This window comes from Rhinatrema bivittatum, chromosome 5 (genome assembly GCF_901001135.1).
Source record: "Rhinatrema bivittatum chromosome 5, aRhiBiv1.1, whole genome shotgun sequence".
Classification (NCBI taxonomy): Eukaryota; Metazoa; Chordata; class Amphibia; order Gymnophiona; family Rhinatrematidae; genus Rhinatrema; species Rhinatrema bivittatum.
The window spans coordinates 205,545,960-205,563,063 of record NC_042619.1 but is presented as its reverse complement, the minus strand read 5'-3'; the positions used below and the strand labels follow the sequence as shown (position 1 = coordinate 205,563,063).

The window sequence follows — 17,104 nt, the reverse complement described above, 5'->3', positions numbered from 1 at the left end:
GAGCCAGCAAGTGTTGCAGGCAATAGATCAACTTATGGAATGGGTGAAAGGACATCTACAGATGATTTCAGCCTCTCACATTGCAGGAAAAGACAACGTAAGAGCAGACTTTCTTAGCAGGGAGGGTCTGGACCCAGGAGAAAGGTTGTGGGCAGGATAGTTCGCAGGATTGAAGGCCACAGAAGAATGGTACTCCTGGTGGCACCAGATTGTCCCAGACGGCCATGGTATAAGACTGCAAAGACTCCTGGTGGAGACCCCCTCCCCTTTTCTTCTGCTGCACAAGAATCTGATGCAGCAGGGACCTGTACTTCACAAAGATCAGACTCAATTTTGTCTTTCAGTTTGGCCCTTGAGAGGGCTCACTTGTTGAAGCACGCGTATTCTTCTGCAATGATTGCTACCTTGCTCCGTGCTCGGAAGTTCTCCACTTCCTTGGCCTATGTATAGGTTTGGAGAATGTTTGAGGCCTGGTATGAGGATAGAGGTATTCTTCCTCGTTCAGTTAAGATCCCGCTCATTCTGGAATTTTTGTAGGATGGATTAAATAAAGGATTGGTCCTTAATTCCTTGAAGGTACATACGGTATCTAGAGGTTTCTGAACCTTTCCGAAAGACAGATCACCCTGTTTGTTCTTCATAAGCAATGCGAACCAGTTTCATGGGCTACTATAGCTCGCTGGATTAAGGAGGTAGTCACAGCTGTGTATGTGGATGCTGAAAAACCGTTGCCTACTCAGATTAAGGCTCATTCCACTAGGGTTCAGGCAGTGTAGTGGGTGGAGGTTAGATTATCTCCTGTTGACATTTGCCGAGCTGCGACATGGTCTTCCTTATATACTTTTTCCTGGTTTTACAAGTCTGGATGTGCAGGTCCAGGAGGATGCAGCCTTTGCACATGCGGTGTTGACTGGGCAGCTGGCAGCCTCCTACCCTGTTCGAGAGTAACTTTGGTATATCCCACTGGTCCTGAATCCATCTAGCTACATATTAGGAAAGGAGAAATTACTACTTACCTGATAATTTCATTGTATAGACAGATGGACTCAGCTTCCCACCCTTAGCTGCCAAATGATTGTATCAATGGTCCTCATGTGGGGCTGTGTTCCAGGGGATTACTGGTAAGTGTTCATCAGTCCCTAGATTGGGGCACATATGTTCCTTACTTGAGTTCAGTGTTCTTATTGAGTACAGTAATGGTTGACTGATTTTAGTCAAGTTTTTGCTAGTCTGTCCACAGTTGCTTTTGAAGACAATACTGGCAGGCTGGGGTCACTGCAGGAGTATTTATACTGTGACGTCAACTTGCTCCGTCTCCATCTGCTGGCAGGGTCCTGAGTCCATCTGCCTACACTAAGAAAAACGAAATTATCAAGTAAGTAGTAATTTCTCCTTGCTCAACATTTTGTATGCCAGGGACCAGCTAGCTACTTTCCTTAAATTATGTGCACATATTGCAAGGCTGAGGGTGAGGTGGGGCGGGATTGTTCCTCCCCAATGAAAAATATTGAAGAATGGGAGGGGTGGGATGGAAGACTTGTTTGCCTCCCCTCGCTCTTCAGCTGTACAAGAGCTGACTGATGAGACTGTTCTGTATAATTTTAAGCAGATAGTTTGCCAGTTAAAAAAAATTATTAAAAAATTACTTTTAAAATAAACAAAAAATAACACCCACCCACCCCTATGTCCACCCATTAGTATCTCTTAAAAAAATAAAATAAAAATATCAAAACACAAACCTCTCGCAGTTAGGGTTGCCAGCTGGCTCCGGATTCACTGAAGAGGGTTGATTCAGTCCTAGATTTACCCCATTACATCATGGATGTGTAGTTCTGATTTCCATGATTCTAAGATAAGTAAGACTGCAAATCCCTGCATGCAAAGGGGTAAATCCAGTATTGGATCAGACCTGTTGGGTGACTATAGAGTCAGTTGGCAAACCTATTCCCAGTCAGTCACCAATCTCTTTCTCTTGCTCACTCTCTTCCCCCTTTTACCATTCAACCGAATCTTCTGCCCATTCCACTTTCATCTTGTCAGACTTTTTCTTTTTTTTTAAGTTTGGGCTGGCCCTGAGGCTCGATCACTGAGACAGCAGTGGACTGTAACCAAAGACTGTCAGCTTATGTTGCGTTCTTAGAGCTTGCTTCTCATAGGGAAGCCATGAGAGATGGGGCCACTGCAGACCTGAGGGCAGAATAGATTCAGATAACTTGATTAGCATGATAATTTTACACATGTCTATGACATATGCTCTTCCTTCAAAATCCCATTTGTTCCTAACATGCTTATATATATATGTTTGAATAATACGTATGTATTTTGTGTCTGACCTCTGTCCATTGGATCATAATCTTGTATGTCTAAACTGTCAGATGATCTATTATTTTGAGTGTTTGTGTGAACCGTTGTGATCTAGTGATTCTCACATGGAACGACGGTATATAAAACTACTAAATAAATAAATATGCTGTCAAGTAATATACAGGCTGATGGTCTATGACTGCATTCCTTAAGATTCTGCTGGTCTTTGTGTTGGGTCTTAAGACTGGTGTAGAGATGGTTAGGGGGACTGTCGCTTAGTGGCTGGCTGGGAGGGGACAAGGAAGAAGAGAAGGAGTGATTTTTAGGGGATTGTTTCCCCTCCATCTCCCTCCTGCAGTTGCAGCTGCTGTGGACCAGCTCTAGTCTATCGACCAGTGGTTGAGAAACACTGGGATAGATTCCTGTGTCTGTGCCATGCTCCTTCTCTGGCCGCCTTCAAATCCAGTCTAAAAACCCAAGTTTTTGACTATGCTTTTAAATCTTAATCCCTGATTATCCAATATACAGCTTTAATTGATTTTAACAATTTTCTTAATAAATGAAATTCCAAAAGTCTCTTTTGCCCTGTATGTGTGCTTTGATTAGATTGTAAGCTCTACTGAGCAGGAGCTCTCTTACATGTTTTTATATATAGTGTTGTAGAAGCGATGAGTAGTAATTTTCCAATTGAGAATCCCTAACTTTTTATAAACTGTCCCTTCCAAACAATCACATCTAGTTTATTTTGATGGAAGATATTTGTATCCCCTTTTATGCCCTATAAATGTCGCTAAAATACATTTGAAAAAAAAACATTCTTAAGCAGGCAAGACCATTGTGGCTCATAGTTAATCAGGAATCCAATGTTATGCCCAAATTCCATACTTCAGAGCATATTGGAATATGTACCCCGGCAAAATCTAAAAATTGTGATATTTCCTGCTCTGCATGTTGGCATACCTGTGGTCTTTGCCACATTAAGCATCACGTCATTAGATGACAACCAGTCTTTAATAGTAGTTCTGTGAGAGCTTAATGCTTTCCACAAAGAATAAAAAACTATGTCAAATCAACCTTTTTAGAGCATACCTGATTGCTCACAACTCTATCAGCCTTTGCATATTTTCAAGGGAAGAGTACCCTGATTCAAACAGACAACCAGGTTGCAGTGTTTTTCCGAGGACAAGCAGGATGGTAATCCTCACACATGGGTGACATCAGATGGAGCCCAGCAAGGAAAACTTCTGTCAAAGTTTCCAGAACTTTGACTTGGCATACTGGCATAACGCGCGTGCACGCAGGGTCCCTCTTCAGTCTGTTTTTTCCGCTGAGCTGTTGCATCGCGATTTAAGTTAGCTCTTGGCATTTTTTTGTAAAACTTGTGGAAAACTTTTTTCACCCAATTTTTTTTCTTTGGGTTTTTGTGTTCCATCGACGCCAGGTCCCTCTTGGTCCTTCCTGTAACCTCCTCAGCTAGGTTTTTCAGTGTTTCAAGTAAGTTTTTTTTTTCACATAGACCTCCCCCTTGGCTTCGATGCCTTGGTGCCCGCTGGTCATTGTAGCCCACTGGTTTCTTGTCATTTTTGCATCCCTCTTTTTTTCACTTCTGTCATGGCCACAAATGTTTTTTGTTGATGTCCCTGGTGCCAGAGGGCCATGCCTTTGTTTGGATCCTCATGATATATGTGTCCTCTGGGGGCATCGCATGAAGTACAGGGTTGCTGCAGATGTGCCCAAATGACCCCAAAGGGACATCTCATCCGACTCGACAAGATGGAGAAACTCTTTGGGTCAGGGAAGTCCAAGCCATCAACATTGGCGGTGTTGGCACCAATGGACCTTGGAGCCCCACCAATAGGACACCATGCCATCGATATCAGCAGGACCTTCGGTTCCATCGAAGGTTTGCTTTTTAATGCAAACCTTTTTAATGAAAGCAAACCTTTTTAATGAAAAAAGTACTCAAGAGGTCCCATTATGTGGTTAAAGATGTAGATGCATGCATAACATAATGAGAGATTTTGTCACAGGAAGGGTTGTAGATGCATAGAACAGTGTTCCAGGAGAGGTTTTGAAGGCAAAAACAGTAACTGAATTCAAGAAGCTGTGGAACAAGTGCAAATGATTCCTAATTGGGAAAGGAAAGCCAAACATTGTGAATTCAATGATATAGAAAAGGGCAGACTAGACAGGCCATGTGGTCTTTATCTGGCATGCTCCATGTTTCTCTGCACAAGTTGCTTAGGGATACAGTAATTAATCCAAATGGAAGTTTGTAGTCGGTCCCAATTCCTTGGTTTGGCATCAGTCAGAAATCCATAGACAGGACAGGAGAGAGGCTTGAGTATGCATAAACCCTCACTAAGTGTCTGAAAACAAAAAGGGTTTTATTGTTTGGCATTGATGCAGCTATGAATTTCAGAAATGATTTACAGAAATGTGTGAAATATCTACTACTCATTTTTATTTTTTTGCAGCTTTTTAGAAATTTTAATTAAAGTCAGGAATAGACACAATGATGTGGTTCCTACAATGGCCCAAGGGGTGATTGAATACAAGGAAAAATATGGCTTTGATCCGTTTGTTAGCAGCAACATTCAGTACTTTTTGGATCGCTTCTACACGAACCGCATCTCTTTCCGAATGCTTATTAACCAGCACAGTAAGTAGCGCCTTTCTTTTCTAGTTTATCCATGAAGGCGATAGCTTGCTGACTAAGAGGCACAGAGTGTGATTTCCGTACAGAATCCAGCATCAGTGTTCCCTTTAGACAGCCGTTAGGTGTCCTTATGCAGTGACCGGGACTCTGACACTGCTTCCATGATTATCTTCGACATCAGCCAAAGAAGCAGAAGCCAGGGTCGGCAGCCAGACCTGTGTCTTTCTTATGACAGTATGGCAGTGCTAGTGAGCCAGGGCTGGAAAACTCCTGGTCACATGCTACAGCTGGCCCAGGCTCAAAAAGAAACACCCCCTGTCACTGGGCTACACACAGCTGGTGGGAGAGGAAGGGTGGGAATGTGATTGAAGATGTGATGAAAGGGGAAAAACCAAGCACAATAAGCCTCCAGAATCAGCCAAATAAAATCAATAGCAAAATAAGCACACACTCCTTCCTTCCTCCCCCCCCCCCCCCCCAACATTTTTTTGTAGAAGATTGGAGTTTGCATTAAGGAAAATGTAATTTCCCTGGCAACTAAATTTTTAAAAATATTTCTTCCCCTGTAGTGAGTCATTGGGCTTGCTCCAGAAATACTAGTTTTAGTAAAAATTCTTTTCCATAAGATTGGACACAGAGAAGGAAAGACTTATGCGTTTGGCGGGTTTGTTACATGCATGCCTGTAAAAAGGTGACTCAGGAATTAGCAGGACAGATGTGGAGGACAGTGGTGAGAAAAGGGTATAATAGACTTGGGGGAGCAGGGAGTGAGTCGGGTTGCATAAGGGATTTTGTGTGTGCACCTGCTTAAAGTGAGACTCTTAGTTGAATCTCTACTGAACAGACTGGATGGCTCATTTTGTCTTCAGGTGCTGTAAATTACAGAGAGTGAGAAGAAATATATATTTGTGTGTGTATGTATGTGTATATATATATATATATTTTTTTTTTAGATGGTGTGGAAATGTTAGTGGGTGACAGACTCCCTTTAAATTATGGGCTAAATAAAAACCCAGGGCCATGTACTGCCTCGTGCTGCCTATGCATTTGCAGCCACAGGCCCATGCCAGTGGGTACAAGATGGAAAGAGATGAGGGGGGAGGGGGGGGGGGGGTGCAGAAAAAGCAGGGGAGCAAAAGCAGGAAAAACCAAAAACGTGATATGAGAGGATACAAATACGCACAACACAAGGTGGGGAATTGATCATTTTTTAGTTTTAAAAGGAAAAGATTAAAAGCATAAAAAAAAATACTTATGATCTCAAAAAAAAGCTGAATAATGCGACTGCAGAAAACAGTTTATATGCTTCTGCCGCCTGCAGGGGAGCAACAGCCAGGCTCAGGAGCACATTTTGTTTTTTAAGAGGAGATCAGCATAATAACTGAAAACAGACTATTTGTCTGTTTTTAGCTTCCCAGTTCAAGAAATTGAAATAAAACTTCATTGTTTCAAAGCAATGATTCCTAGCCTGCAATCTGAGGACCCCCAGGTGTTTGCGAGACCATCCCAGGGGGTCCTCCAGAAGGGATACAAAAAAATTTAGCTAGGGAAGAGAAAATGAGTGAGCTGCTGTTACCTGTGACTATCTGAGCTGCTGCCACAGGCCAAGAGCGTGAGTGGGGCCTAGTGTGGCTCTGAAAACGTCACCTCACATTGCTGCGGACTAGGAGGAGGAGGGACAGAGAGGAGCCGTTTACATCGACGAGAAGCATCAAACCGCACTGCCACATGTTTAGCGGAGATGGTTAGGAGAGGGAGCGATTTTATAAAGTCCAGTGCTGCACTTCATGCGGAAAAGAGAGGGCCCGATTGCGACTTTCAGAACCTTTTCAGCTTCTGCTGCACACTGAGGAAAACAGAGGGAGGCTGGGTTATCACAGCAGTGAGAACCATTTCCCACTACTTCCACATGCTCTGCCACTGGCCTGACAGAGAGGAGAGAACTGCACCAGAAAAGTGAGGTGAATGGCGCAAAGGAAGAATTGGGACTGGCGTTGACAGTATGAGGGGAAAGACAGAGGGAAGAAGAAATGAGACAGGCATGTAGAAATGAAGGATGAGGGGAACAGGAAGCCATGATTAATCTGGTTAAGTGGAGGGCAGCCTATCAGGGGAGAGGACCCCCCCCCAGGAATCATGCTGAACAGAAGCAGCGAGAAAGAAAGGGATAGAGGGGCCCTCATGGTCCAGGAGGGGAGAAGGGATAGATGACCACCAAGGATCAAGGAGGAGGGAGGGCAAAACATCTAGGCTTGGATATGACATTAAACAAAAGTTATTTCAGGGGGCACACAGACAGACCTGGAGATCTCATAAGCCATCTTCTCTTTGAAAAGCAAGTTGCTCTGCTGTCGCTAATCTAAATTATTTTGTGACTATCATTTCATTTTCTGTATGTTTGTAAGAATCATAAAAGAAAAGCAGGCTGAAGGAAGTCTGTTTTCAGGGAGGGTAAATCTCATAACTATTTGTGGGGGTAAATACTTGTTTATCCACATACAAAGGCCCTCTGAAAATTGCTATTGCCTGCCTCTGAGGGTAAAAGTACCCATGCTGTAAACAGCCTGCGGGGAAGGAGGAGTAGGTTGGGGGAGGGGAAAGTACATGCAAAGATTTCATTTGAGCACACTTTCACACATGTTCCTTGCACCTGTTTCAAAGCAGATGAAAAGTACCCAGGAATAAAAGCACTGACTTTCCCCTACCAGCCCGATTTTCAAAAAGAAATTCCATGGGCACTTTCCCTTTGAAAATTAGATTGCAGGTTTGCAGTAGCGGTGCTGATCTTCACCCTGGAACTTTTTTGAACTTGCTTCCTTTTCCACATTGCAGCTGGATTGGAAGGTGAAATGGCCTCAACCTTCAATTAAGTGGGCAATTTTTAAATAGCTTTGGAAATTGCCCACCCTCTGTATTCAGTTTAGAACAAAGCTGTATACATTACAAATGATTCTGGAGTGCATCTCATTATTTCTTTTGTTATGGCATGCAAACATTAGAGAAGAGTGTGTGTGTGTGTGTGTGTGTGAGGGGGGGCCGTGGCCGTGAAACTTCTTGAAGCTGAAAAGGGGTCTGTGTTCCCTGAAAGGTTGGGACCCCCCTGTTTTAAAGGATTAGGAGCATATCCCATTTTCCTACTAGTCAGGTTGGAATTTGTATTACAGCATTTTCCTTTGGATATTGGTTTAGGAATGATTTGCTTACAAACTTCGTTGGCACACAATTTAACACAAATCTGTAATGAAAGCATGTTGGCCTGCCTTTTAAGATTGTGTGGGTAAGGGGAAAGAAGCGTTCACATGAGCAGGCCTTCTTAGAAAACATGCTAGTGCTGTGATTTTTCCAGCAGGATCCAGCATAAAATGTAATCTTCGTTCTTGGCATCTTTCCTCGGCTGTATTCTTGACCCTCAGTTTGGTAATAATCATTGCTCAGATTGCTATCATAATTTCAGTGCTGCTTTCTGGCTGGCCCTTAGGTGTCACTGTAAGAACAGGATGGGACTTTATGTGCAATTTCAGCAGAACTCTAGCCCTGGCCTTCAGGAAGAAGCTGGTCTCCTGCTTCATAGCACAGACCTAATGCAGTTTACTTTACTGCTAAAAGCTTAATAAAGGTAAAAGCCTAGGATTGGGAAGCAGCGTCCTGTTGTGTCTGTTTATAGAATGATATAGCATCTCATCAAAGGATATTGAGGTTGGATTTGCTTTTTTTGTGTGTTTATTTTAATATTTAGCACTTCTCTTCGGGGGAGACCCAAATCCAGCTCATCCTAAGCACATTGGGAGTATCGATCCAACATGTAATGTAGCAGAGGTGGTAAAAGGTATGAAAATGCTTTTCCCCTTCATCTTGCTTGAGGCATTTTTTTTTTTCAGAAGTTTTATATTCCTTCTGTCTTGATTGTTACCAAATGATGAAGACCCATCTCTCTGTAAGAAGGCATACATATTCTTGAGCCTCTTCAATTTCCACTGTACAATAATTTGTGTCTTAGATCTAAGGCAAATCCAAGACATTTTAATAAAATGTAACACAGCTATCCCTACAGCAGTATTGGTTGAGGTTTGCGAGCATTTTGTTTTGGTCTCATTGGGACTTCCATTGTAGAAAGCAGATTTTCTCCAAAGTGCATCCTTTCTGATGTGACAGCAGGCATGCATTGGCTAACAGATGAACAGGTGCAGAGGGGTTTACCTTGTACATGGGGCAGATGGTCTTTTGTACATTTTGAGCTTTTTCCTCTGGTACAAAATTGACAAAGTTTCCCTGAAACAAGAGGTCAGTACTCATCTTTTGTATCCAGCAAACAAGATTCAACAATTTAAACTCTGATTTAAGATTTCAGATCCATGCTATTCCTTGGCAACACCTAAATAAATCTCACTTCTCTTACATTTGCCAGTCCTTTTGGAATGGTGTGACAGCAGCAGAGGAAGATGGTGATAATCAGCAGAGGTTTTACCTAAATACCAGTGTAATGTTGACATTTTTAAAGCATTTATTGAAGTTTTATGTTAGAGTAAAGCTCCTGACTTTTTGTAGGGTGAATATTTTATACCATCTGTCCTCATTATCTGTAGCTATGAATGGCAAATGATGTTTTAATTGTAAAAATTCCTTGAGTCTGTTTTCTCTAGGCCTAATTTTAGTTTCTGTACTCCCACATATTGAACCTTTTATGCAGACAAAAATCCCAAGTCATCCAAGTGAATTGATTAGATGTGCACTTTCCTGGTTTGTGGCTGCTGCATCGCTTGCAGAGCAGACCTCATAGGATTTTTCTCATAGATATATAAGCTGGACTCTTCTCTGACTGTGAAACCACTGATGAATCAAATGTAAGAATTATCCCGAGATGATATGTATGAGCTTTCAAGACTACATAGCTGGTACTTTAGTTTTTCTCTTAGTTATTCAATATGAGTTCTCTCATATGAGTTTATAGTTATTTTGAAGCCCCAGTAGAGGAAGAATCCTCTGAGACCGAGTGTGTGTTTGCCAAGGAAACTGGAAACTTAGTAAAGACACGAAAGGTAGTAGCTATTCAGCCTATCCCCAGTCTTGTTTGTTGTAACCATGCACACACTAGGGCAGTCATTCCAAAGCTTTTCTTTTTAGGACTCATCAGGAAATGATGGTAAATTAATTAGATTTTCCATGAAGTAAATTGCAGTTAAAATTCAAATTTAGGGTCTCTGTTCTGCAAAATTCAGAGGCCACCTATATCAGCATTTTTCTTGTAAGATACTCTGGTTTCTTTTCAAATGAAATAGACTGGCATATTATACATGGGGCCTTTTGGCTGGGATTTAAGTGCAGGGAATGACCTATGAGAAGACTACTCTCCCTTGGTCTTTTGACTGATGCTCAGAACCTGAACTATATTGCGGGGTTAATGCACTGCCATGTGACTCCATCGGAGACACAATGATGTAACAGTTTTTCCCTAACTTTTCAAGCCTAAGGCTGGCTTCCTTGTACAAAAAATGTGTGGTACACCAGTCCCCATGGAGCAGGCAGTGTGAACACGAAGAGGACTTATATGGCCTACAAAAGAATCCTAGGGAAGTAGTGAAAGCCCCACCAGTCTCTCTTCCAAATTTTAAAAGAAAGGGAGAAAGCTGGCGTAGACACCCGTGGATCTGTCACAAGGAAACACTTGAAATTAACTGACATGTCTGCGTCATAGCAGGAGGCTCTGGCAGCTCTTCCGTACCGCCAGTCTTAAGCAGGTATAATTACACACATTTATATTTATACAGAAATAGGCAGCCATGTATACACAGTGCTGTTGGTTTAGGACCTCCAATCTCTGCCCATGAATTTCTCCCACCATCTCCATGGCTCCTCTTGCACTAAAGAGAGAAGTTTTTCTGTGACGCTTCCTTGGACTTCAGCCCACAATTTGGTCCCATTGTGCACAGCAGTATTGCCTTGGGGACCGTCGCCTCCTCTCGCCTTCTGTTACACTCAGCTGTCTCTCTTAACATGGGAACATCACCCATCTGCCCCAATTCCTCTTCCTGCAGCAGATGCTACTGTGCTCTTCACTGCCTGTGGTCTCCTACGCCTCCTTTCACTCAGCTTCTCAGCAGACATGAACTGCTCTTCTGTCTATCCTGCCCCCCTCACTCCTAGACTCCAGCTTCCTCTCTATGTAGGAGAAAGCAGAAATCACCAGCGCTCCCAACACCGTGAGTCACAGCTGGTGCTCAGGGCATGCCGCCCCCATTCACTTCATAAGTAATATGCAAAAATCGTGGCGTTGGGCCAGAGAAATGAAGGTTTTAAAGTGCAGGGGAGAGGAGCACTAGAATTAGGCAGCCATCCTGGTCGATGTCGTTAGAGCGCCCCCCCCCCCCCCCCCCCATGACACCAGTATTCTAATAAGAATGCAACCTACCCATCAGAGCTGTAATTTGCAAATTCTAAAACAAGGCATTAGGAAAGAAAGTCCTGAGAAACCAAATGTTAAACTACACATTGCAGACCAGAAATCATGCAATCTTCTGTTCCTGAAGTATAAATTTCATTAATCACTCTGTCAAATCTTGGCTTAAAAAAGCTTGCTTTTTTTTTTTTTTTCTTCTAACATGGAGCTCATCTCCATCCTGAGGTAATATGAGTCAACAGAGCACATAGGAAGTGGAATTCAGGACATTATTGACCATTGGTGCTTTTCACGGGCAAACATGATGCAATGAAAGATACTTTTCAGTTCTTCCAACTTAAATTTAGCTCTTGGCCTCAACTGATCAGGCTTTTGGACAGCATCTCCTTTTCTTGGCTCAGCGAATCCTAGGTGGCCACCTTACCTTCCTTCCAAATCTTCAACTTAGCTGGAAACAGCTTGGTAAATCTGATGTTGCAGTTAATAAGCTCACCACATATTGGGGTGAAAGCCCAGTGTTGCGCCACAGCAGTCGCTGAAAAGTTCTGAAAAATCAGTACTCTGTGATCCTTGTCTTTTAAATCTCTAATTTTCTTGTATGCTGTGAATATTGCCGTTTTTTGTGATGAGTTCAGGAACCTGGCGATCACGATTCTTGGGCAAGCCTCTGTATCCTGTTTACGCTCTCTCAACGAAAAGTTTTCCAGCCAGATTGGGTAGATTTAGCTCTGGTGGCAGCCAGCTTTTAATCATTTCCAGCAAATCACTCTCTGAGATACTTTCTGGCTGACCCAAAAAGCGAAATTGTTTCTACGTGAGCGATTTTCTAAGTCTTCTATTTTGGTAACGCTCGCTGCTAAGGACTTCTCCAGCATGCATATGTGGGACATCAGAGCCACTGTGTCTTCCTCAACCACCGAAATCCTGACTTCTGCTATATTACATTCTCCTTTGCACGTCAACCATCGTTTTTTTAAATTCAGAGAAGTTGTTGCTGATGGCTTCAAATTTATGTTCTAAAGCCGCAACAACCGCATTAGTAAGCCTCTGCACTGTCTGTTCCTCCATATTAACCATGCTTAAAGAATTTTGCTTTTCTGCCATTTTGGGATCAGCTACTTTATTACCTTTTTTTTTTTTTAAATCTTTTTTAAGCGGTTTTGCCAACATAGATCCCTTCCAGAGCGCACTGATAAAATCTCTACACCCTTAAGATAGAAATAGTTCTCCAGTTGGAGCCAGAGGGAATTTGTAAATTTAAAATTTCTCACAAATGAAGGGGTGGCACCCGGAGCTCTAGTGGAGTGCGACTCACTAGACTCGCTGCATCATGTGATCTCCATGGGCGTGTTTTTAAAGAATGTTCTTGTATTTTGTCCAGCTAGAGAAGAGAAAATAAATTAAACTTCTGCAAATTATGTATAGATTCTCCCAGTTTCAAAGTCCGGTGTTGTTAAAAGCCACTTTAATATTTGTAATTTTACTGGTTGTTAATGTATCCTTTCTGTATATTTTGTAAAGTGTAGTGTTTTCTCTTGGTACAGATGCATATGAAACTGCAAAGCTGCTTTGTGAACAGTACTATTTGGTTGCACCAGAGCTGGAAATTGAAGAATTCAATGGTAATCATGAAGTATTTGTTTTACATAATCTTGTGTATATACTTTGTGTATTTTATATATATATTCATAATAAAACTAGGAGTAAAAGACGTGATACAACAAATCCCTATAACACAAGTGGGTCACATGAAAATTTAAATCTTCTCACCTCAAAGATTCCAGTTGGCATGATATAAAGATCAGTAAATGTGTTTATATCATTTGGCTCATGTATAATTGTATTGTCATATTTAACTGCTTGGGAATACTTTTTTTTTATTTACATAGAAACACAGAAGTTGGCAGGAAAAGACCATTTGGTCCGCCCAGTCTGCCCGTTTGTTTCTGCCTGCTGTGCTGTCACAGGTCTTACTTGATCTGTGTGTCCTTCCTCCCTCTGTCACTAAGGTCCCTTTGTGCCTGTCTCATGCATTCTTGACTTCTGGCTCCTAGGACCTCACTGGAAGTCTCTTCCAGGTGTCCACCACCCCCTCAATGAAAGAGGATTTTCTTACATTCCTCCTTCCGTTTCATATCATTATCCGCTTGTCTTGAGCTTTTCATTCTGTAGAAAATGCTTCCTTCTGGTTCTTTATTGAAGCTGCTAGATAGGTGAATATTTGCATCCTATTTCCCTTTCCTTTCTTCCACTGATCATGTCTTTAGCTCCTTTAGTCTCTCTTGCTGTAGTTTATTATGCAGGCTAGGCACTATTTTGGTTGCCTTCCATTGATATGCATTTGTCTTGTCAATGATCTTTCCCTGTTCGTACCCGGATCAGTCCAGACTGCTGGGTTATGCCTCCCCTCTAGCAGATGGAGTCAGAGAAAAACTTGAAGGGCACCCCCCCCCCCCCTTAGTACGGTGTGCCACCTGCGATCCTTCAATATCTCTCTGTCTCCAGCAGATGAAGATAGCAGAACCTGCGGTCCTGATCTTTTAAGGCTATTCTTGTAAAAAAAAAAAAAATAGTAGTATGTATAATAGAGAATGTCTTTATTATTTTTTGGCCTTCTCTCTTTCAAACAGGACGGTTCCTCCCAGGGGGTCGGCAGGTCCTGGTGGGACCATCCCCCTGGTTGCAGGCGGGGCTAGGGGATAGTGACCCTGATTGCTTCAGTGACTGTTTATTGTAGGGGGCATACTGGTGGTCTGGTCCCTCCCCGACCCAGAGAAGTCACATTCCTCTGGTGTGACCTTGTAAAAAACAAAAAACCTCACAAAACGGATGGCTGCATTGTTTTCAGGTCACCCAGGCTCCAGAGGTTATTTTTAGTGTTCCCTCGCTGCCGCGCTCGCTGAGCCATGCCGTGAGCGTCCTGCTGTTTGGCCTATGGGGAGCCGGCCACGCGGCTCTCCCGCAACAGTCTTTGCTCCAAATGTCTTCCCAGGGGGAAGGATCTTCAGGAGTGGCGGGGGAGCAGTGGGAAGGGTGTCTGCAAGCTCCCGCGGTGTGGGTGGACTGTGCACCGTTGGTCAGAGTTGGCCTCCTCCGTTCCCGCGGAGTGTGGGAACAGTGGCCATTTTGAGCACTTTGCTGGCCTTGGAGAATCAGCCTGCAGGGGGAGGAGAATTTCTTCCTCCTATTTCTCCGCCCGATTTGAGCCCCAAGAGTCCCCGGGACTCAGTAACAGCTTATCCTGATATTCGGAGGACCTCCCTCGGGTGGGAGCCTTAAAGGGCCAGCAACCTTTTTTGGCGGATTTTTTGCTTCTAATGCACAAAGCCTATGTGACCAGCCTGTCCCCAGCAGGGAGATTCTGGTGGGGGTCCGATGTTGTCAGACCCTCCTCCTTTGAAGGTCCCCAGGATGTCAGAGGTTCAGGAAGCCAATAGAATTAGGGAGGTCCGAGATGGAAACTCGGATCCGCTGGAACCCCCAGCTGTGGATCCACCGGACCTGGCGGCCCATGAGGCTCCAGATAGGGCTGTGCCAGTGGATGGTGTAGACCTGCTGGTGCTCTGCTTATTTCGAAGGGATGAGCTTGATCCAGTGATCTCACATGTACTGGCTGAGTTGGGGATCCCGGCCACCCCGGAGGGTACGGGTCTCGGCACAGAATACCCCATTCTATCGGGTCTTCGGGCTCCGGCTAGAACTCTTCCTTTCCACCCCATGCTGTTGCAATTGATGTTCCGGGAGTGGGAAACTTCAGAGGCGGGCCTGCGGGTCGGGAGAGCCATGGATAAGCTCTATCCTTTGCTGAAGAGTCTTTGGAGCTTCTGAAGATTCCGAAAGTGAACGCTTCGGTGTAGGCTGTCACGAAGCATACCACTATTCCGGTGGCAGGTGCTGCGGCTCTGAAGGATCTCCAGGACAGGAAACTCAAGTCCTTCTTAAGAGGATTTTCGAGGTGTCTGTGCTTGGTGTCAGGGCGGAAGTTTGCAGTAGTTTGATGCAACGAGCTAACCTGTGATGGTTCCAGCAGCTTCTGAGTGTTAAGGATCTATCCCCTCCGGAAGCAGAGCAGGTGAAGCGCTAGGAAACGGCTGTGGCATATGGCGCAGATGCCTTGTATGATCTCCTCTGTACTTCGTCCCGAACCATGGTCACCGCAGTTTCGGCCAGGAGGCTTTTGTGGTTCCGTAACTGGTCTGTGGATGTCTCGTCTAAGTCGCAGTTGGGGGCACTTCCTTTCAAGGGGAAGTTCCTTTTTGGGGACGACTTAGAGCAGCTCATCAAGTCCTTGGGGGACAATAAGGTGTATAAGCTGCCTGAGGACAAGCAGAGGACTCCCAGGAATTTTGGGTCTTCCCATTCTTGTTTTCGTGGTCAGCGCTGTTTTTGTCAGAACAGGGCACCTTCTTTTGGACAGCGGCAGCCCTCATCAAGGTCCCAGGCTTGGGCTCAGTCCTTACGCGGGCGTCTAATTACCCGCAACGGTGTCTCCCAGGGTTCTTTGGGCACTAAATCCTCCCAATGAGATAGCACCAACCCATTCCTCAGTCCCTGCGATAGGGGGACTGCTCTCCCTGTTTCAAGAGGAGTGGGTCAAGATAACATCAGACCAGTGGGTTCTAAGCATTATAGAACACTGTTATGCTTTAGATTTTGCTCTCCCTCTCCGAGACTTGTTTCTGTTGTGGTTCCCTATTGAAGAAGCAGATTGTGAGTCAGACTCTCTGTCAGCTGGAAGATCTTGGAGCCATTGTCCCTGTACCCCCCGGACGAGTGTGGGACCGGCAGATACTGAATCTATTTTGTGGTCCCCAAGAAGGAAGGCTCCTTCCGGACGATACTAGACCTGAAAAAGGTGAACAGAGATCTTCGAGTACCCCGGCTTCGTATGGAGACCCTATGCTCCGTGATTGCGGCAGTGCGCAGAAAAGAGTTCTTAGCTTCACTGGATTTAACGGAGGCATATCTGCACATAGGGATCTGCAAAGATCATCAATGGTTTCTGCGCTTCATGGTCCTAGGGAGGCATTATCAGTTTTGCGCACTCCCGTTCAGTCTGGCAATGGCCCCTTGCAACCCCTGGCAACCGTCAAGCGGGAACAAAGAGTCATCTGGTAGCCTTGGAAGCAGACAATTTGATGGCCTGGGAGGAGCGCCATCTCGCGCGTTGGCGGCCTTTCACATAGCCAGGGTCAACAATGTCCAAGCGGACTTCCTCAGCCATCATAATAAATAACAATTCAACTTCAGACCCCCTACTTGTTTGCTCAATCCTTTTATACTCTTTTTTTTGTTAATTCCGTATACAGCCCAGAGTGCCAATCCGTCCGGTGGTTTTATTTTTTATGTTTCAAACATTAGATCTTAGAGAGATTGTGGGCAAGGTTTTTATACAATTTTTAGATTACAATAAGCACTGGTTTTTCTCTCTTCCTTTTAATTTACGTGGTTGTCTTTTGTCCCTGTTCTTTTTAAGAGTCGTTTAGCACAATACATGGATTTGCTGCAAATAGGCAAACACCGCCATCATTGTTTAACAGGTAGTTAGAGTTTTTTCACACTACTGGTTCATTGTCTTTCTTCTTTCTTCTTTTTCCTTTATTTTTAATTTTAAACTATTTTAACTTCTTGAATTTCATATGGGTACCAATTGAATATACTGGTGTATACATATATTGTACCACTAAGATGGGAGGATATTGTTAAACAATTAAATTGATAATGAATAATGGGAGATCATATTGTTG

General features: G+C 43.8%; 1 protein-coding gene across 1 annotated transcript in view; it reads left to right on the top strand.

Annotated features, from left to right (window-relative positions):
- The window catches only part of PDK3 (pyruvate dehydrogenase kinase 3), a 90,896-nt gene that overhangs the window by 47,423 nt on the left and 26,369 nt on the right, over positions 1-17,104 (top strand). The window contains exons 4-6 of the mRNA XM_029603090.1: positions 4,782-4,966; positions 8,700-8,789; positions 12,902-12,979. Of these exons, the coding sequence (XP_029458950.1) occupies positions 4,782-4,966; positions 8,700-8,789; positions 12,902-12,979 (353 nt within the window). The remainder of the gene's footprint in view (positions 1-4,781; positions 4,967-8,699; positions 8,790-12,901; positions 12,980-17,104) is intronic.